Source organism: Cnephaeus nilssonii (assembly GCF_951640355.1).
Source record: "Cnephaeus nilssonii genome assembly, chromosome: 18".
Classification (NCBI taxonomy): Eukaryota; Metazoa; Chordata; class Mammalia; order Chiroptera; family Vespertilionidae; genus Cnephaeus; species Cnephaeus nilssonii.
Window position 1 is genome coordinate 7,863,995 of NC_137089.1, and position 22,960 is coordinate 7,886,954.

At 43.5% G+C, this 22,960-nt stretch overlaps 1 protein-coding gene across 3 annotated transcripts in view; it reads right to left on the reverse strand.

Annotated features, from left to right (window-relative positions):
- The window catches only part of RUNX1T1 (RUNX1 partner transcriptional co-repressor 1), a 111,085-nt gene extending 88,799 nt beyond the window's left edge, over positions 1–22,286 (reverse strand). Inside the window, exon 1 of one of the 3 annotated variants that reach the window (XM_079796556.1) lies at positions 21,973–22,286. In XM_079796556.1, coding sequence (XP_079652682.1) covers positions 21,973–21,979 — 7 coding nt within the window. In that variant the 5' untranslated portion in view covers positions 21,980–22,286. Of the gene's footprint in view, positions 1–20,824; positions 20,968–21,557; positions 21,685–21,972 lie in introns of those variants that run through there. The other 2 variants (XM_079796557.1, XM_079796558.1) reach the window with 2 other exon arrangements.
- Positions 22,287–22,960: the final 674 nt, after the last annotated feature.

Here is a 22,960-nt window from a genome sequence, read left to right on the forward strand (position 1 = left end):
GGGAGATAGAAACATCAATGATGAGAGAGAATCACTGATCAGCTGCCTCCTACACGCCCCCTACTGGGGATTGAGCCTGAAACCTGGGCAAGTGTCCTGACTGACCAGAAATCAAACCATGACCTCCTGGTTCATAGGTCGATGCTCAACCAGTGAACCGCACCGCTGGGCCCAGTTTCTCCTTTTTAGATCTCACATACTGGAAAGGACAGAAAATACGTTGTGGGATATTTTTCATGGTTTTATTTAATACTCAAGAGAATCAGATGAGCAAACTGAGGGACATGGAGCAAGGAAGAGGCGGACAAATGAGGAAAGCATACCAAGTTTTGTTTAACTGCAAAGCCCAAGCTTTCAACATCTATGTTATCCTCCACCTGCACACCATGTTGTTATAGCAAGCACACTCAGGAGTCAGCTAATCCCACGCTGAGGAAGCTCTTTACAGGGTACAAGTAACAGTAAGTGGGAGTGAAAGGGAGGGCCTAGATAGGATATTCAGAGAGGAAAGGAGAAAGTATCGATAATTATGAGATGTGAACTTAGCTCTGATGATAACAAAAAATGCATAAATGACATCTCGAAAAGATGGAAAATACATAAAAGTTAATTTCCAAATGGACATGTATGCATGAGCACAACAAACCATAATTTAATAGCAATGAAATTCAAAGCTTTGACAAAACATTAATCTAGCATTTCCCATTTTCTCAAAATTGACTACCCATGGTAGTGATGCACAATCTAATTTTTCCACTTCAATTTCTACATCTCAAGACTTGGTTCCTCGCCCAAGCTACTGTTTCACAATTCCAACTGTCTGCAGAACAGCGGCTATTGTAAGGGTCTCAAACTCAACCTATCAGTGAGATGATCCTCTCTCCAAAACCACGTCTCCCTCCTACCTTTCTCAGTTCCACGGAGGCACTACCATCCTGCCAGTTACCCAGGCTCATATCAGTAGCAGCTTCTTGAGTCTATTCCCTCCTTTCTCTCAATAATAGCATGGCACTGCTTGCCGTCTCCTAAACTTCGACTCCTCCCCGCTTACAAATCTCCCCCCCACCCACCCATCCCTGTTGATCTGGGTCTTCACTGCTTCCTTCAATTCATTCCCAATTAATCTCCACTGGCCTGCCCGCTCCATCTCCATGGCAATCATTAACTTTACATCCCCGGCCAGACGTCAAGTCCCCCTCCTCTCTCTGACCCCTGCAGTGCTGTGCACAGTCTTGCCCAGAGCCGGCACCTCCATATTTTCCCTATCAGCATGCAGCCCCTCTGCTGTGCAGCCACTGAAACTCAGCCCTACTTTGTGTGGAGGGCGCCTGTGCAGCCAGTAGGACAGTTACTTCGAGAAGGAGCAGCAATCCCGTGGAGGTCAGAAATTCCAAGTGGGCCCAAGGAAATCATTCACATGATGAAACCGACACGACTGTGCCACACCGGGGAGCCGGCCCCACGGCCCGTCTTCCCCCAGGTGATGCGCCTGTGCCCTCAATGCGTTATTCCCATCGGGGCGGGGGGGGGGGGGGGGACCATGTCCCGCTGCCTCTGCCCAGGAAGGAGTGGCCTGTTCCGCAGTTGCCTCTCCTGTGCCGACAGGTACTAGGGTGACTGGCCCCTTCCTTATCCTGCTCGGGTTTTTCGTAATGATCGTTTCCTAACGCACCCCAGATTTCACTGACAGTTTATGTTTATTCCTTGTTGTCTGCTCCGTTTCCCCCACTCCCACACACACGAGGATATAAGTTTTACAAGGGGCAAGGCATTGTACCTGCTTTATTCTCAGACTCGCCCCCAGTGGCTTAACATAAGGTGGGCGTCTAATGAGAACTCAATCAATACTTGCTGCATGACGGATGAGCTGAACGCATGCACCATGGGGCTGTCATAATTGAGGAGCAGGTCCTTTTCTGAAACATTCATTACCCATATGACGTGTAAAACACTGTGCTACTGGGCACTACGAATCAAAAAGGAGTAAGAGTCGAGAGTCCTTGACCTCAATTTGTGCCGAAATTGCTTCATAGGTTATATTAGGTCAAAGGATGCCACCCCCCACTTCATCCGTTCACCCACTTCCTCCGACATCTGCCACCCACCTGCTTCGGTGCAGAAGCTCACTGTGGAAAGGAAACATTTGGTTCAGCGGGGATCTGAGCTCTGAGCAGCTGAGTGGGCCTCTCATTTCCCACGTTGTACTTGTAAGTAAGACCAAGAAGGGCCAGATAAAGAGTACATACAACCTGTGGGTCTTACAACCTGTGGGTCTTTTGAGCGGGGACCCCAGCCGGGGCGCCATGGTCTTCCTCGGGGCACTTCCAGGGGAGGAAGAACGGCTGGGCTGACCGTCAGCACTGTGATCGGAGCGTTTGTGAGAGGCAAACCCGGAGACGCAAGGAGGAGGCTCCTGTGGACGCTCTGGATGAATCGAATTGCACAGCTGCGTCCCGGGAACGCGGCCTGCAGTGCCCGGCGCTCACTGGCGATGTAATTGAGTGCCAGGTGGAGGGCATCGGGAAAGTGCTGGCTGATCTGGCCATCGATGGACCAAGACTTTTCCATCCTTGGCCGCTTTGGCCCAAAGGAGGCGAGAGGAAGGATCGGCCGCTGCCCTGGGGGACGGGAAGGGGTCTGAAGGCATCGTGTCCAGAGAGGCACAGGGCCACTGGGGCGGGCGCCCACACCCCTGCCCTCTGCAGCCACGTGTCCTAGGAAAAGGCGCTTCCCCCGTGATCCGAATGAAACCAGGGGCTGAGAATCGGTCGCCAACAATGTGTTGCGTTTGACTTGCAATTGTGTTCATTTACGTTTCAGGAGGGTAGGAGAGAAGACGCCTGTCTGTCCTCCTGGGGACAGACCAGCGACAGCGCATGTGGACTGTGCAAATACGCTAAGCTTGGTGGTGATTAAAAAAAAAAAAAAAGAGTATAGCCCGTGTACTTTCCATACATGCTAAGTAACAAAAATGTTTCCAAAGAGTCAGCTCACCAAATGGACTAATTCAGGCCTCCTCAAACTACGGCCCGCGGGCCACATGCGGGTGTTTTTGCCGTTTTGTTTTTTTACTTCAAAATAAGATAGGTGCAGTGTGCATAGGAATTTGTTCATAGTTTTTTTAAACTATAGTCCGGCCCTCCAACGGTCTGAGGGACAGTGAACTGGCCCCCTGTTTAAAAAGTTTGAGGACCCCTGGACTAATTCAACTGATCTGTTTTTAATAAATGATGAACTTGAACTGTAAACATTTGTCATTAGCGCTGATGACTTGAATGAGCATTCAATACGCGTTTTCAGCCCTTTAAGGACTTCTGGTTCGGTCGCAATTTACGAGGTGTCAGTCAATGACGTGTAGGCCCTGTTCTCCCTCCAGCCTTCAACGGGGGGCAGAGGATGACGGGTCGTTATTAAGAGCCTGTGTTGAGCACTATGACTTCACCATGACTAAAGCTGGTTATGGATTTCAACCCCGAGAAATACTATCACCTCTGTGGTCAAGCGTGTCGTGGGAGAAAGGAGAGAGGCAGGGAGGGAGGGGAGAAGGAAAGAGAGAAACAGGCAGGAAAAAAACCACACGATTGACACTCCGCCTGGTCTTTTGAAGGTGAGATGCTCACTTCACATAGACTGTGTGGTATGTTTCTTTTTTTTTTTTAATCCTCACCCGAGGACATGTTTATTGATTTCAGAGAGAGAGAGAGGAAGGGGGTGAGAGAAAGGGAAATATTGATGTGAGAGAGAAATATCAATCATATGTGCCCCGACCAGAATCCAAGTCATAACCTAGGTCAGTGGTCGGCAAACTCATTAGTCAACAGAGCCAAATATCAACAGTACAACGATTGAAATTTCTTTTGAGAGCCAAATTTTTTAAACTTAAACTATATAGGTAGGTACATTGTTATTAACTTAATTAGGGTACGTGGTATTTTGTGGAAGAGCCACACTCAAGGGGTCAAAGAGCCGCATGTGGCTCGCGAGCCGTGGTTTGCCGACCACTGACCTAGGTATTGTGCCCTAACCAGGAATCGGGACGACACTCCAACCAACTGATCCACCCTGCTGGGGTAGTGTAGTATATCTTTAAATATGTTCTAAGAAAACAAGTTTTGAGGAGGTACACATAACTCTTTCCACTACTGAAAAGCAAAAAATCATCTGGGAGAATTGGTCAAAAATAAAGCCCACATTTGGACTTCAAAAATACAGTAACTGAAGCCCTGGCTGGTGTGGCTCGGCTGGTTAAGCACTGGCCCATGCACCAAAAGGTCACCAGCTCGATCCCCGGTCAGGGCACATGCCCAGATTTTGGGTTCGATCCCAGTCGGGGTATGTACAGGAGGCAACTGATAGATGTTTCTCTCCCACATCAATGTTTCTCTGTTTCTCTCTCTCTCTCTCTCTCTCTCTCTCTCTCTCTCTCTTTTTCTCTCTCTCTCTTTCCTTCCCCATTCCTCTCTCCCTCCCTCTCCCTTCCTCTCTTTCTCTCAAATCAATAAAAACATATTGAAATAAATAAAGTAACTGAAAATAAAAATTATCCAAGATGTGGTCATTGTGTCTAGTAGGCAAGAGCCGAGAAATCTGGTGCGGGAAGCCGCCCATTGTCTTCACTAGCAGAGAGGTGTGGACAAGGAACCCGGAAGGCTGGTGACCCTTGAGCTCTGGCAAAGGTCAGGGCTGTACACCCACTGTTTAGTCCAGACAATGGTAGCTGAAGCAACTTCCCTACCAGACAGTCATGTAAATCCTTACTGATAAGATAGTCTGCCTGTTACTGGAAATTGCCTGCCTGAGGGCTATAGGTGTGTCCCAAATTGAATAAAAGGATGGCAAGACCAGTGCCCAAGCAGAGTCCTTCCTCTTGACCTGGGCTTCCGCCTGGTCCCCCAATATTTCCAAATTATTATTTCTTGTCTCATCTCTTTCATCTGCATGCGGCCCCTCTTCCAGAGCCCGAACCCTGAACCACGCGGGACATGGGTCACTTCACAATCTGGTAGTGCAATCTGCAGCATTCTATCATGTAAACCCAGCAAATTAAAAGGAGGAGGCATGGTACCAGGGCAGCTGTGGCACGGTGCCATGCAGCTTCCGCGTGTGAGAGCCCTGTCCTGCTAGACCCAACACCGCTTCCTGGTCGCATGGGATCAGTCTGGCTTTCTCCCTCCTCTCTTTCTAGAGGAAAACAAAACAACGTTTAAACATCTGAGCTCCTGTCATCCTGCGGCTTAGAAGGAGAGTGCACGCCGGGCGCGACCTGACAATATCTGGAATGGCCAGTAAGACTCTTTCTCAGGGAGGTAGCTATCCCCCTCTCTGAATTTTCCTGAAGCCTTGAAAACCCATCACTTCTGAAAGATGCTGTTAAAAATCCCACTGGTATTTAACTAAGGAAAATGATCAATCTTAGCAGCCAGCAGGCACTGCCTTATTCTGAACTATGATTCCCACCTCTCAAGTACCTATAGCTCTTCTACTTGGCTCCTCTCGTTCTTACATTCCAGCCAGAATTAAATAATGCTCAAAGTCACAGCAGCAATACATGTGACTCCTCTCACACCACGTGCAGATGGGGACAGCTCTGTGGGACATCAAAGAACACTTCAAGAGTCTCATAAGTGCTGACAAAACTTGCCTGAGTTACCCACTGTAACTCCTCCTTCATATTCTTTACACATAATTTGTGTTTCTGAATGTCTGAAGGAAAAATACAAAAAAAATCTACCAATTGAAGGGGGCAGAACTTCTAGCCAAAAATCCTATATAATAAAGCCTAATATGCTAAGTGTCCAACCAACCGTTCGTTCAACCATTCGACCAGTCACTATGACGTGCACTGACCACCAGGGGGCAGATGCTCCAACCAATAGGTTAGCTTGCTGCTGAGGTCTGGCCGATCAGGGGGACTGACTGATCGAGACGGGCTGGACATGCCCTGGAGCCCTCCCACAGTCCCTTTCCGGCCTCTAAAATATTTCTTCTAATTAATTTCCTTTCGATGTGCACAAATCCATGCACCAGGCCTCAAGCAAATACATAATTGAAAAGCAGGTGCTAAAGAAACTCCACTAATCCATATGCTCAATCAAGATATGCCCATGCCAATAGTAATGGAACTCTCTTTAGATATCCAACATCAGCAACATCTGCCCTTGCTCCTAATCCCACATTTCTCCTACAGAAAGTCTGACCAGCTACACATCGCCTTAGAGACCAAAAGACAATATTTGGAGGATTGTTTCTTGCTATTAGTGCATCATTCATGCAAAAACAAAGGAGCTCTTAATTTTCTCCATTTCCGTGAACTTAAAAATTCCTTACGAAAAGCTTACATCTAGTAACTATGCAACTGATTGATAAACACAGTTACTATTTTATGAATCAAGACTTTTTTCCTTCATATAACCACAATATTCAGAAGGCAATTTGGCTTCCTCATATTAAACCCCCCCCACACACACACACAAACAAACACAACAACAAATATTTACAGTCATGCACTACTTAACAACATTTTGGTCAAAGACAAGCCACAGATGCAAAGGGGTCCCATAAGAGTATAAAGAAACTGAGAAATTCCTGTTGACTAGTGACATCATAGCACAGCGCATTAATTACATGTTCCTGGTGACACTGGTGTAAAGCAAACCTACTGCCCTGCCAAACCTATAAAAGTATAGCGCACAGCCCTACCTGGTTTGGCGCAGTGGGTAGAGCATCGGCCTGCAGACTGAAAACGCCACATGCCCGGGTTGCAGGCTCAGTCCCCAGTCAGGGGAGGGCAGGAGGCAGCTGATCAATGATTCTCTCTCAACATTGATGTTCCTATCTCTCTCCCTCTCCCTTTCTCTCTGAAATCAATAAAAATATGAATGTGTGGTGTTTTTTTAAGTATAGCATATATAATAATGAACAATACATAACACTTGATAATGATAATAAACAACTATGTTCCTGGTTAATGTATTTACTATATTGTACCTTTCATCATTATTTTAGAGTAAATTCATTCTACTTATTTTTTTTTTTAAAAAGGTTGCTGTAAAAGAGTATGCCATGTTACCACGGCAGCAGCCTCAAACATCTTGTGATTACCACATCTCTTGATTGCATCCTTTTCTCTTGAGCTTGATTTCATCTCTTGTTTTGTACAGTAACATGCGGTACAGGTTTGTAGTGGCCTGTATCATCTAGGTTGGTGTACATGTGCTCTACGATGTTCGCATGACAACAAAATCACCTAATTACACATTTCACAGAACATATCCCCATGGCTAGTTAAGTAGCATATTACCATATGTATGCATGTATGTATGCATGTGTGTGTGTGTGTATCCTATATAGTAAAAGGCTAATATGCAAATTGTCCCTTCGGGAGTTCAACTGGGAGACTGGGAGTTCGACTGCTCATTATGATGTGCACTGACCACCAGGGGGCGACGCGGAATGAAAGAAGGCCTCAGCTGGCAGCTGGAAGGCCCTGACTGCCCCTGATCGCCAGCCAGGCCTAGGGACCCTACCCATGCATGAATTTCGTGCACTGGGCCTCTAGTGTATATGTGTGTGTGTGTGTGTGTGTGTGTGTGTGTGTAGTAAATGATAGAATTTTACTTGTAAAATAATTTCCAAGTTCACTGAGATACATTTTGGTTAAGAAGAAAAGAAAAAAAAAATCCCAGGTTGTTTCACTGGGCATGGGTTTTGTATAGAATTCCTTGAGTTTTCTTCCTTAGGTAATTCTAGATCAAAGGTAAGAGACTGCAGATGCTGCTGAGACTGTTAGCATGCAATATTTTAAGAGTACCAGAAAAATAAAAGTACCAGAAGAGGATTCCCAACAAGATGCTTCCAGCCGTTTAGTTTAAATATTCCTCGAAACCATCCCAAATGTTTTGTTATAATCCATGTGTCAATGGTAGATCAGCCACCTATTAGGAACTGGACACTGTTCTGGGTCTTTTAAATGAATGATCTCATTCCATTCTCACAATAATTCCATGGTTTTAGCGACTAATTATCCCTTTCCACCGAGGAGAAGACATACTAAAAAAGATTAAATAATGCTCAAAGTCAAACATCAAACAAATGGCAAGGCTAGAATCCAAGAGACATCTTACTGCTTCCAAGAATCCATGCTAATTCCAACTCAAAAGAATGCCTCAATGGATTTAAAGACTCATGGCGTTCCTTCAGTAGAATTGTTTAGTGCCTCCTCAGAACATGGCACATAGAGGCTCTAGTCATCCTTGTAAAAGGTAATTTAGATCGTATCACTTGGATGGCTTCTAGACACACCCAGAATGAATCCCCAACTCCTAGCAATGGGCTGGCCTGAAACGGGCTCAAACTACTGAAACGGGCTCAAACTACTTTTGAATATGCCAATCGTGTTCTCACCTCAAGGCTCTTGAACCTGCTATTCCTCTGCCACTAACCCGTCATACCACTCAGGTTTCAGCAAAAATCTTACCACCTTAAAGGACTTGATGATAAAGGGATTAACAAATTGATAGTTACAGAACAGTCAACAAATTGATAGTTACAGAACAGTCATGGGGATATATAAAGTACAGCATAGGTAATCTATATTAATAAAAGCCTATGTGGTCGTCACACCCTCACGCCATGATGCCCTCACACCATAATAATCCATCACCAGGAAGCTGCATGCACAGCGGGCATGTGCGGGTGGACGGGTCCCGGTGGCTCCATGCGGCGCAGAGGCGGGACCCCGGACTCCAGCCTACCTCTTTGGGGCAATCCATTGAGGAGTCCCAGGTGGGTGGGCAAGGCCTACCTCTTTGGGGAGGCCGATCGCGGGGCTCCCGCACTGTGAGAGGGCTCAGGCCAGGCTGGGGAACCCCCCTCAGAGTGCACGAATTTCGTGCATCGGGCCTCTAATGTAGTCAATAATATGGTAATAACTATGTATGGTGCCAGCTGGGTACTAGACTTATAGGATCACTTCATAAGTTGCATAAATGTCTAACCACTATGTTGAACACCTGAAACTTGTATAATATTGAATGTCAACTGTAATTGAAAAATATTTAATTTTAATTTAAAAAAATTAAATTTTCAAAGTGTCTTCTTCAAATGATTCTAAAATATTTTTTGTGGAATTTTAAAATATATTTGAAGACATTTTGCCCGCTGTGCTTTATTTTAATTTAAATAACTTTTTGTCACGTCTACCACCATTTTCTTCTAGTTTCATTTGTCTGTGTGTTTTTTGTTTGTTTTTTGCTTTTGTGAAATATAGTTTGATTCAATAAGAATGATATGGAACTTACATAACCGTGTGCCTCTAAACTGGAAGCAACACTTGCCCAAAATAGCTTTCTTTCCATTTTTCATAGAATACCCTGGCCCTGAATACTCCAATGAGGCCAAAGAGGGCCATACGCTCTCTAAAAACAAACAAACAAAAAACAGTCACTATAAATAAGCAACCCACCGACCCTCTATCCTGCTGTGTGTGTGAGTGTGTGTGCGCGCACGCGCGCGCGTTTCTTTTTGTTAATCCTCACCTGAGGACGGACATTTTTCCCATTGATTTCCCCCATGTACCCTGACTGGGCCTGGGATTGAGCCTGCAACCAGGTCTGTGCTCTTGACCAGGAACTGAACTTGTGGTCCTTTAGTGCACATGCTGTCGCTCTAACCACTGAGCCCCAAGGCCAGGGCCGTGCCCTGTTTTTAGCTGTATTTATCCCTGTCTGGAATTATCTTCCAGATGTGTGTGTTTCCAGTTTGCCTCCTGTCTAAACTGTTACTGCCCCAAGAGGAGGGACTCACTCGTCTTGCTCACCGCTGATTCTTCAGCACTCAAAACAGCGTCACACCCACAGTGCAGGCTCAATAAAAATTACTTGTTACGTGAATGACTGGACTCCAGATGCCATGGAGATCCATACAGAAATAGACACAGGCCTGACTCTCACAGGTAGCCAGTCTGTATTAAGGGGACAAACACACCAATAATCCCACAGGACAAAATGTTTTAAGGCTATGTGAACTAACAAAGTATTATAGGGTTTCAAAAAAAAAAAAAAAAACAGAAAAATCATCTATCAACAGAAGATTTAAAACTACTTATAATTTCATCAAGAAAAAATAAGAGGGAGGAAAATAAATGGGGGAATAGGAGAGAAAACTCCCTCTCTCTCTCTTTCCGTTCCTCCCTCCCTCTCTCCCTCCCTCCCTCTCAAGATATTCCTCAGACCGGAAATGCTCAGCTCAGTCAAGGCTTGCAAGATATAAACATCATTGAAATTCAAAAGCAGTTCTGAGAGAGAGGATGCCTCAATTGGTATGCAAGGGATGTTCCTCCCCCTGAATACATTATGAACTTGCAGCATGCTAATACGCCACGCAATCATAAGCACCAGATGGGGCAGTAGGCAGTACACGTCCCATCAAACCTCCAGAAGATGTATTAATGTTCATGCTCTTTAAAAAAAAAAAAAAAAAGAAACAACCCTCTGCCCGAGTCCCTAGACTTCCACATTTCTTAGCATTCAGTTACTCTCTCTCCACGCACAGTCCTCCAGGGCTCCGGGCGGCTCCTCTTCACCAGATGGTGCCAGGAATCATTTCCATCTATTTTATCGCAGGAGGCAAAGGCCACAGAGCGTGTCAGACGGCGCTCACCGAAGGCACACCAGGCACAAAAGAGAACAACGGGAGATACAGGAGACAGAAGAAGTAAATCTTCTCCAGGCACTCCCCATGAAACATTTTTTATTTTATTTTAATGATGCTGAACCCTTCTTTACATTCAACAGAAAAAAATAATAAAAAGAAGACTTTCAACCGTCCCAATTTTCAAGACTACCTGATATTATTGTGAAATTGAGGTCCAAACCAGTATTTTCTAAATACGACCAGCTAAACGAACAGAACTATGAATAATCAGAAGGTGGCCTCAAAACGAGGCAAGGGCAATAATACACCGTACCTGAGCGCCCTGAAACGGGCTCGCTTGTTTAAAAGTAACTCTCTAAGCAAACACAACCAGAATTCGGGTTGAAATGCACAGCCTCTCAACGATCTCAGTCAAGTTATGCCATCAGAAACCAAGGCTCTCAACCAACATGTGATTTGTAATTTCTTGAGTATTACTTTTTCAAGCACATCATTTAAAGGAAATAACTTGCCTTGATTTCTATTCACCTGGGACCTGACTGGTTTATTTACGATCAAAAGGGTCAGTGGGGGTGGGGGTCCTAGCTGGTTTGGCTCAGTGGATCAAGTGTCTGCCTGCAGACTGAAGGGTCTCAGGTTGGATTCGGGTCAAGGGCATATGCCCAGGTTGCGGGCTCGATCCCCAGTCGGGGGCATGCAGCAAGCAGCTGATCAATGATTCTCTCTCATCATTGATATTTCTCTCTCTCCCTCTCTGATGTCAATAAAAATATATTTCTTAAAAAATGGGGGGAGGGGTTTTCTCTAGAATATACAAGGAGACAAAAATTATAATTTATAGTAGTGATTCTAAACTTCAATATGCTTCAGAATTCCCCGAGAGCAAGTGCAAACAGAATGCTAGCTCACCCCCACAGTTTCTGATTCCATCGGTTTGGGGTGGGACAGAGAATCTGCATTTCCAGTAAGTCCCCGGGTGATGCTGATGTTGCTTGCTCATCCAAGGACCCCCCCTTTGAAAATCACTTATTAACATCATTCTGAACCAGGTTTCCAAAGTGCTCCATGGATCCTTGGAAAGTGTGTAATATCAACAATATTCTTTTATTTTTATTATTAATTTTTTTTACAGAGAGGAAGGGAGAGGGATAGAGAGTTAGAAACATCGATGAGAGAGAAACATCGATCAGCTGCCTCCTGCACACCTCCCACCGGGCATGTGCCCGCAACCAAGGTACATGCCCTTGACCGGAATCAAACCCGGGACCCTTCAGTCCGCAGACCGACGCTCTATCCACTGAGCCAAACCAGCCAGGGCAAGCAATACTCTTGCAAAAATGGAGCCACTGTCAGCTGATAAGCTGACTATCTATGAATTTTTTCAGAGGCACATATCGAGAAAAATACAAAATATTGTCAAATTAGCAAGACTGTTTTTTTCACATGTACATATGTATTTTTTTATTTTTCAATTACAATTTACGTTCAATATCGTTCCTTATTAGTTTCAAGGTATATTATGTAATGATATTCTCTGAAACACAAAAGTCCTGCCTATCTCCTTTCTTCTTCTTCTTCTTTTTTTGTTAACCCTCACCCGAGAATATTTTTCCGTTGATTTTTAGAGAGTGGAAGGGAGAGGGAGAGACAGAGAGAAACATCGATGTGAGAGAGACACATCAATTGGTTGCCTCCCGCATGCACCCCGACCAGGGCCGGGGAACCTGCAACCAAGGTACATATGTGCCCTTGACCAGACTCGAACCCGGGACCCCTTCAGTCCACGGGCCGACGCTCTATCCACTGAGCCAAACCGGTTAGGGCCTGCCCCATCACTTTCCAAGTGATTCCATTTAAATGTTGAAACACAGATAAGAGGGCAAAATATTTAAAGAAAGCTGCATGACTATAACATAGCCAATGGTTTTCAAGAAAATACATACCATGTACTACATGAATGATCTGAGAAATCTCTCTGGAGTCTTTAGGGTAAATGTTATCAAATTGCTAGTCATCTAAGATTACTGGTGGCTGAATTTACTGTATAACTGAAAAAGATAAAAAATATATATTTCATTAATTATTTGTCTTTTGCTAGACACTTGCTCAAGATGTCTGCGGGAGACTGAAAGCTCACACCCATCCTCCTCAACGACATGCAGGCGCTCAGGTAGCGGAAGAGGCAATTTCTCCAAATATTATGTACAATCGTCAAAAGCCCTTGACTTTGCTTTTGATTTTAGTAATTATGCCAAGAAGGTTTTCTGAACGTTTATATGTTGTATTATACTTTTAGTAAATATGATAATCATCAAACTTGTAATAGATGCCATTTTCACTACTATGCAACTAGCCACCACCAATAAAGTTGTATGGTCAGAAAATAAATTTGTTATTTTTCCTTAACTCTAGTGGAAAAATGCCTGATTCTTAAATATTATTTACCAAAGTTTTGTAAGATTCCATCTTAATTTTTTCTTCGTAATTAGCATGCTTTGTACATCTTTCTTTCCTTTAAAATCTGTGAACCCTGGTCCACTTTTCATTCACTCACTTATGCATTAAGCGAGTATCTGCTGATTGCCTACTATAATTCCAAGCTCACAGGTAGCCTAGAATAAAATTATTAGAACTGGGAAATTAAGATCTTAATTTAAATGGTAGCTTTATCAAGAATAATTTGATGCTTAAAATTTTAAACAACACAGAGGAGTCTGTATATTGGGATCCATACAAGATTGGAGAGAATTCAGATCTCTAGCAACATCCCCTACCAAGAGACATGCCTCTGTCACCTAAACTGATGTCACAAATGAAAACTGCCTCTTGCCCTCGCCGGTTTGGCTCAGTGGATAGAGTGTCAGCCTGCAGACTGAAAGGTCCTGGGTTCAATGCCAGTCAAGGGCACATGCCTGGGTTGTGGGCTCGATCTCCAGTGTGGGGCCATGCAGGAGGAAGCCAGTCAATGATTCTCTCTCATCATTGATGTTTCCATCTCTCTCTCCCTCTCCCTTCCTCTCTGAAATCAATAAAAACATTTTTTTAAAAGTATCTCTTATTCATATCTGACAAAAAACTAAGATGGGCTTTTCAGCCTTACACTTAAGCATGTGCTTCATTATTTTTACTCATCTACCTGGTTTCCAAATTAGCAAATTACTGAATGGATTAAAGGGTGAGCACGTGAATAGAAAGGGGGTGGGTAGAAAACCGAAAGAGATAAAAAGTCCTATCACGTGTGAATAAAACTCAGAAAAACTCATCAAATGTAGACAACACTCACTAAGCACAATTAGTCTAGAGACTAATGGGTCTCTATGGGTGCTTCAAACACTATCCCCTATTTTTAAGTCCAGGGAGCATCTACGGTTTGCCTTTAATAACTACCACTTAGCCATACCCGGTTTGGCTCAGTGGATAGAGCATCGGCCTGCGGGCTGAAGGGTCCAAGGTTTGATTCCAGTCAAGAGCACATGCAGGCTCAATCCCCAGTAGGGGGCGTAAAGGAGGCAGCCCGTCAATGACTCTCTCTCATCATCCTTGATGTTTCTATCTCTCTCCCTTTCCCTTCCTCTCTGAAATCAATAAAAAATATATTAAAAATGTATTATTATTAAATAATAATTACCGCTTGCATGTAAACTGTGCTTTTTAGGGGCACACAGGTTTACAATCATTATGACTGCCGTCATGTGAAGTAAAAGTGAGCTAGACAGAATCCCTGTATCTAAGGCAAGTAAAGCAAAGCTCAGGCAAATAGTAAAATGACTTGTTCAGACCCCTACGTGGAAGAACCTTGATTCATACTCAGGAATTGGCATTCTCAGTGCCCTTTGCTTTTGATAGATGGCCCCCCAAAACACAACATATTAAGTGTTTATAAGTCCTAGTCAAAAAGCATAAGATAAAACATGCTCAGCACAAACTGATCAAAAATATTGCTAAGTATGGGGTGGAGGGGGAAAAGTGAAAAAATAAATAAATATATAGCTAAGTATAAAGACCATGACCACTTAAAATCATTCATCAAAAGTTAAAAAAATTTAAACAAGTAAACATAAGCAATTTTGTGGCTTAACAAGATTATCTTCTGCTCTCTGGAAAACACTACAAAATGGTTCCATTTTCTTAGAGGTTTTGGTAAAAAGACGTATTAAGATGACACTGATATGATATCGAATGCTTTACCCCCAGAATATCTGAGTAAATTGTAGAAAAAAAAGGAAAACAAATACAAAGACATTCCTCTCTGTAGCAAATAGTTAAATAACAGGTCACTTCTTTCCACAAAGCTCTGTAGAAAAACTCCTAAATGTACAAAACAGAAAAAGTTTTGAAAGCCTGATCACATCTACATTTACTAGCCCTTCCTTTTGGCGATGTCAGGCTCCGCAAGCAAGCGCCGGTATATAGAAGCATGCCCAGGTCACTAAGGAGTTAGGTTTTGCCTCTGATTTTTGACACTACACGGTATTTTATAAAGCAATGATGAAGCAAAAAAGTCCAGAAAAAAAAAAAAATACAGTGCTTTCTAAGGACAAAAATCTTCACTTTGATTCTTTTCATATGTTCCTGTCTCCAGGCTATACAAACACAACTCATCATAGAGCAGAAAGGAAGGAGACAATGCATGTTCTCAGGCCTTGCAATTGCCTAGTTTATAAATTCAGATCTAACCAGGGGAAACATTGCCCATCTCAGAGGGAAAGTGCCAGAATCAAGGCCTTTCTTCATTTCCGTCACATCCTCGGCAGGACACGTGTTAAGCATCTCAAATGCAAGAATATAGAAATTGTTACCACGGGACCCTCAAGTTTTACTATGTACTTTCTTCCCAATAACTTGAGAATCATTCAAGCAAACAAGTCCGGGGAAAGGCAAGGCAGTCAAATCATGCGAAGTTCGCATGTAAAGGAATGTGATCAGAAGCACAGCAACTCTTTCTCCGGGTGCCAAGTAACTGAGCAGCCCGTTAAAATCATCCCGGATTATTAAGAACGCTGTTTGTTTTGCCCAGCTCTTTAAGAGTCTTGTGAAAGCCATAAACACGTGATAAAGACGCCTCCTACTATCCCTTCTTTCTAAAGAGAACGTCTGCCTATCCAATTCCATAGCTCTGGAGGCCAAACTCTCAGCAGTGTCATGCTCTCATCGGCACTTTCAAAATTATTGTCTTGCATGAGCATCAAACACTGTATGATGTTAACAAACCGCACAGAATGAAGCGAATTCCTCTAATAAAGTGAGGAATTTTTTTTTTTCCCAGAGTACACTTACCACTTAGCCTTTAAAAGGGAAATATGAAAAACAGAAGTGAAATCTTTTAAAGAAAGCATCCCACAATTTTAAAAATCAATTGCTTATTTATTTTTATTTTACTTTTTTTTGGACAGGGAGTGAGTGCATGGTGAAAAAAGATACCTGCTTTCCTACGGCATACGCGTCTTCTGGAAATACTATTTCTACATGCCTAGAACCTCCTGGGGCCAAAACGTGGGTACCCAGCATTCTCTCTACCAAGAGATCTGATTCCTTTTTAACCACACAATGTTTACCAATGTTGTCTGCCAATGTGTTGAATGTATCATTTGCTTTCCAATTTTCTACTCATCCAAAGCATACAAAATCACCATCTGAGCTTCTCATCAACAAAAGATAGCCAGGATTACCACATTCCAAAAGCTTTAAAAGGTGAGGTTTTAGTTAACTCTATATACAGCTTTGTCAGTAGTAAATTTATTACTTCTTTTGGGCTTTTCAAAATAATGGCATAACCCCCCTAATGCCTATCACTCCCACTGCACTCTTTGGAGAAGGAGGGATACAGAGAAATCACCACCATCCTAAACTGTTTTACCCAAAATCATTCTTGATGATTAAGGCCAATGCTTTTACATTTTAATGTTTCAGCAAAGAGAACTCTCTACCTTCTATGCTACTAGACTTGAAATTCACATATTCCCCTTTAAATGTTTCTATCTAGTTCCCATTGTAAAAATACCCTCTCATCAAGCCACAACATCCTCACCCCTCCTCAAAAGGGAAAGAAGAATAAATAAATAAAGGAATCTAAAACCAACAGGCAGATCTGAGAATGCCATCTCGGCCATTTAACTATATCTATATGTCTTTGGGCAAAACTGCTTAACTTATCTGGTCTTCAGGTTTCAAATTGATCACATGGTCACAGAAGCCATTTGCAGGGCTGCAGTGAGAATTAGAAAGTATAGAAGGTGCCTAGCCTGGGGCTTGGCCCATCCAGGCTTTCAATAAAAGGCTGCTTTTACTCTGCTATCAGAGATTTATTCTGTTCAGAGATGACAGGTATATATTCCCTTTGAGATTAAGAGGATCTCCTGGTTCCTTTGATTGGAACTCTTGACGTGTTGAAAAACATAATTAGGCTAGACATTCTCAGAAAGTACATTTACATTAATATTAATTAATGCAAACAGCTGTTAGAGAAAAGCCGGCCAGGCAGACCTGCTTCTTGGTCAGGTGTAAAATCTTATTGTACTCGAGTTATGAGTCATTTCAGTCAATGACTTATTTCACCGAAGAACTGCACTGTATACATTACTTTTGAGAAATGCCATGCCTGCTGTCACACAAATTAAAATTTGTCACACAAAATAAAATTTAATGAAGGTCCCGTCCTCAGTGTCAGAAAAACAAACTAGCCCTAGGCGGTTTGGCTCAGTGGCTAGAGCCTCAACCTGCAGACTGAAGGGCTCCGGGTTTGATTCCAGTCAAGGGCACATGCCCAGTGTTGCGGGCTCGATTCCCAGTAGGGGGCGTGCAGGAGGCAGCTTGATCAATGATTCTCCCTCATCATTGATGTTTCTATCTCTCTCTCCCCCTCCCTTCCTCTCTGAAATCAATAAAAAATATAGTTTTAAAAAAAGAAAAACAAACTAAAAACTATTACGTTACATTAATGGAGGGACTGACTGAGTCATAGTCATCTCGTACCTGGAACATTTTTCAGCATCCTACAAATCTCTACTTCGGTACCTGAATCTCCTTATTACAGTAACCTTTCAGTTGTCAGACCTTTACATCATTGGATCTGCTTAACTCGCTGATAATTAACTACAGGGAGGCTTTCTCGTTCCCAAACAATTCTTAGATGAATCTGATCACACACCTTTGCCCCAGGCCAAGTGATTACTGTTAACGCGATTTTCTCCTACACAGCTCTGCGGTCCTGGAGGAGGTGAGAAAGCATATGGTAAAAGCCATCCAGGGCAGACCATAAACGACCACAAAGTAAGACTGACACTGATATGGTAACGTGACTTCAGCTGCATCTGAGGTTTAGAGGAGGCCTGGTAAAGGGGGTGGTGAGCTGGGAGAAACCTCTCACTTTAATAAACCACCTCCGCAAGTCCCTTCCCCTCCAGGAGCTTCCGCCTCAACAACTGTGAACCGAAGGCACGTGCAAGATAACCCTCCCGGCTCTGGGCTCTGAACGTATTTGTTCCTCTAACGATTCAGGAGGCGGTTCCGAATGTTATAATCACAGCATCTTCTTTGCAAACATCAAATATCACTGGTGGTGAGATGGTTAGTCAACATTTCTACACTCTATAATGCCCACTAAGTGAATGTTTACGGTAAGAAATACAAATTAACTAGTTGTCTTATGAAAACTTCACAAATTATCACCCTCCCCAAAAGATTAAACACTTACCCTCCTTTTTTTTTTTCAATAGGTCATTAACTACACAGGAAGGTGCCTTGTGAAAGTTTCCAAGTATTATTTTAAAATAAAGAACTAAAACGTCAAATACTCCAAAATATTTACTGGAAATAATTTTAAAAGAAAAAAGGGATAGGGTGCCAGATTTTGAAGAAAAGCTGGAAAATCTAAATGTCTGCTACGAAGAAGTCATGTTCAATATAATCTACATTTATAATTGGATATTTGCAGTGCATATAGTTTTCTTTTAATAGCTAGCAGGAGGCTGGTTTGAAGAATTAGCCTAACACAATGGCAAACCAACTTGCAGGGTAAAACTGAGTGACAGTGAATGAACTTCGGTGTGTTTTGTTCTTGTATAAGAGCATGTAAATGCCTCTATTTAAGTGTGTGGGGGGGGGCGGGGGGGGGGATAACCAGGTGCATTATCCAAATGTTCAGTTACCAGGGACACTAACAGTTGTCGATCCATGGCAATTTCATTGCTGTTTTTTACACAAATCATCGCTTGCGAGCACTGATGTTAAAAACAGAAAAACAGTCTAGTACACAGTGGCTATAAATGCCAAATCAATTTTCAGCAGATAATAAAGTCCATGTTTTACAATCAGCAATGCACTGTTTTACTACCTAAAAATGTAAGCTAATAATATATAGCTCTACTAAATGGAAAATGCAGATACGCTGTTAAAAAATCGGCCGGCTGTGCGAGGATGGCTCGTCGCTGCAGGGACCTTCTCAAAGCTATGTGTAAGTGTTTTGAAAATATCACATGATGTGGCCATGTGTTAAGAATTACAGCCAGTTAAGTTCTCTGCTAAGAAAAATATGTGGGCAATTTATGAAATGCACTCCAGAATGGAGATGTCTTAAGTAAAACCAGATTTTGAAAACAAACCTTTTTCTTTTACTTTTTCTTTTTTTTTTTTTGAAACTTGAACTTAAAAAAAAAAAAGTTCCATGCACATCTGGAGAGCAGGGCCATTGAGAAAGGGTGGTCTGACCTCATATTAGCCATCTTCTGAAAGAGCAGCACTATTTCTGAGCTACACGGACTGCGCTCACTTATTGTCCTTTTAAGGAAACAGTCCGGAAAGCGCTTTGGAGGTCAACATATGTTCTTTGATAATATTATACCAAGATTGATTAAAAATATAAATGTTCCAGAAAGCTGGGAGTCATCTCTTGAAACAATCTAATGCCCAAGGTCTCACAGCCTTCTCATAAGAAAACATTTTCCGTTTTTCTTCTCTTAAACCCAGGATCTAGTTATTACAAAGTGACAGGCAGTGAAATGATATCTCCTTATACTGAATTAAGCCATACACATCATTGAATTGATTTCTTTACAGCATGCCTGGCCTCTTTTGACTTTTCCTAGTTCCTTTCTGTAACAATATGCTACCCAAACAGCGAAAGCATGTTTTTCTAAATGAAACTAAGGCTAGAAACCCCTAAACTGAAGACTTTTGTGTCCACCCACCCCCACGAATTGGTATGTCTTTGAACAAATTCAGTCTGTGTATATCTGTTTCCAGGCATCCCCATCTTTATGAAAAAGGTCTGACATCTGAGAATTGTTCATTCAAGTTTGATACAACCAGGAACCAGTTCTGACACATGACCTACCAATAAGTAATAATAATAATAATAATAAGTGGTGTTAGATAAATATATAGTCCAATTTTAAAAAGTGTCAACACCAGATTACCGGAAACACATCCTTTTAATCTTCTACATATAATGTCTTATTGAAAAATATAAAATATGCCCCAGGAGGTTAAAATTGTCCACTAATATAACTACATATGTACGGCCTAAAATAGGCTAAAAACATAGTCCACCCAATAGTAAAGTTTAAAAAGTGCAAATGGGTGTCAAAAATAGCCAAGTGTCAGATCTGCTCAAGTATCTCCATTCTGGCACATGCTCACAGTCACAGCTGCTAATATATTCTCTGCATCCAAGTAAAAGGTTTTCTAACAGTTGATGAGAGAGAGAGAGAGAGAGAGAGAGAGAGAGAGAGAGAGAGAGAGAGAGACTGCCCACACCTCAGGCTTCAGAACCAGGCAGATACCAACAACTCAACAGTAAAACAAAACTTGTCAATGATTCCAAAACTTTAAAAATAGTTCGATGCATTTTAAATAAAAATACTTGAAAACCATATAATTAGGGGTGGCCAGGGTCCTAACGAATCCCTTTCCCCATTATCATTCACAAATGCCTTTGGTTTACTGTGGGTTTTGTTTTAGCAAAACAAAATACAGGTTCTTCAAAACACTGGTAAGTCAGATCACTTCACACATGTATGGAGAGCATAAAAACAAAGAAGATTCCAAGGATGACATCCAACGAAAGTGTCCCAATATCCCGGCGAAGTAAAAAACACACACATACAAGCACTTTTTCACACTGATTACAAATAAAGAGGAGAGCTTCAGAAGTTCAAAATGACCCTTGCCCTACCTTGGTCATTGTCTTTTTTGGTAAACCGATGTCCCTCCTATTCCAGCCACATCCAATCCTCACCCACTGAACTAATGCAAACCTGCCGCTCTGTCCCGAAGGCCTCCCGTCTGCACATGTATTAATAGCGATGAGGGTCACAAGACACATCCTAACGGGGGAAACATTCTTCAAACGACTGCAATACCTACACACAACTGTGGCTGCGGAAAAGCGGCAGATAATGTTTCAAAACACCATCTGCGAGGTGTCCAGCCTCCGACCAGGCACAGCCTCTGCTGCCTGTCCTACCCGGGTCATCGGCACGGGGGATGGGGGTGGGGGTCCCCTCTGCCTTGTCCCTTTCAGCTGCAGAGAGACTGCAGGGAGCAGGCACCGTTCTGGGGAAGAGCAGAAACCCACCCGCTCCCCCGCCGCCTGCTCCTCCCAGCCTTCTCCCCCATAAGCAGCGCCTTCGCTGGCAGCCACCCCCGACAGGAACAGGCTGAGGCTCCAAAGATAATATTTTCCCGAGGAAATGGACGAGCACTCAATTTCCAGAACCACGACGACGACGGCTTCAGTAATTCGGCAGACTTTTTTCTTTATAATGAAATGATTTCGATGATTTGCCTGCGACATCCAAGGACTGTGAGCGAGGGCTAAGACCGGAATCATTTGCAGCTCCAAAGCATTCTTTACTTTCTCTAACACAAACAGCTTTTAAAAAACAAACAACACAAAAAAAACAGACCTCATCCCAGGGTTCCGCCATCATCTGACAACTCTCCTCACAGATGAAATGTCCAGGACACACCGATGACAAGGCACGAAATCCAGAACAGAAACAACACTTCTAAGTTGAGCTCCATCCCTCCAGCAAATGGCTCTGGCAACACAGACACGGCTCAGCTTTCCAAACACACCTCCCGAGTAGTTGTTTTGTTTAAAGGAAGGACTCCCACACCCCGTACCCCTGGATCTAGATCTTGATGGCTCGCTCTCTCTCTCTCTCTGCCACCTTCCACCTATCACCTCTGTCACCCCCAGCCCCTGCCCCCCAGAAGGCACAGCACGCCCCGGGGCAGGAGGTCTCTTCCAAGCCTCATCCAAAGTGAGCTCCCCTCCCGTTCAGATCAGAGAGAGGAGGTGCGGCGGCGCTCACTCACCGGGCATCCTGGAAGGCAGCGTCCACGCAGAGAGCGCCCGCCTGCTCAGCGCCAGCGCGGGCAGAGCTCACGCCTGGTGTTCTGGAATGAGCGCGGGCAGGCAGAGGAGGGCCATCAGGAGGGGCTGGGGCGGCATAGCCCCGGGCAGGGTGCTGGGCGCGTGCGCCTGCCAGGCAGAGACAGATGGAGAGCTGACACTCCGGGTTGCACTTGAAGCAGAAATGTGGATGATGACAGGAGCACATGTGGCCTTGAACCCAGCCCCTGTCTCTCCAGGCAGAACAATGACAGGGATGTGTGTGCAAAGGACCGCAACCGTGGCCTCCCCTTCTTCTCTCTCTCTCTCTCTCTCTCTCTCTCTCTCTCTCTCTCTCAGAAGTTCCAGAGCTCCAAAGAACAGACAGTAAAAAAAAGCAGAATGATAAGCTAAATGCTGAATAATTCATTCGCCGCCACCCCCAGCCAGTTACCAGTTAACCCTTGTTGTGCCAAAAGAATGACAAGGAGACCTGGGCCCCCCCCCCCCCCCCCCGAGAAACGATTCCTCTTCATCTTCTCATCATGGTGAACTATATTCAAAACACAAAAATCATGGGCACCAACTTCAAAGCTTGTTTATGGAACTGAAAAATCCCAAACAGGGGGAAAACGTATTTGTAAGACTGTGTCTGGTGTGCCAGTTTATCATACGGAGCCGAGTATCAGAATCCTGCCTTTTGTCAGCGTCTCGGCGGTGTGTGTAAAATAGAGCCCTCTCCAAGCAAAAGCAGGCCACTTTTCTCTTACTCGCCTGCTTTTAACCCCCTGTGATCCCTGCGCTGATACGCTCCAAACACTGTCAGCTTACTCTCCTCTCGCCTGCTTAGAGGGATCCCTGGGAAATGAAAACTAAATCTTCACTGTAAAAAAAGAAAAAAGTAGAAAAAAAAAGGCTTTTCAAAAGCTGAACGATCCTGCCCTCCTGATTTTTGATTTTTTTAAAAAAATT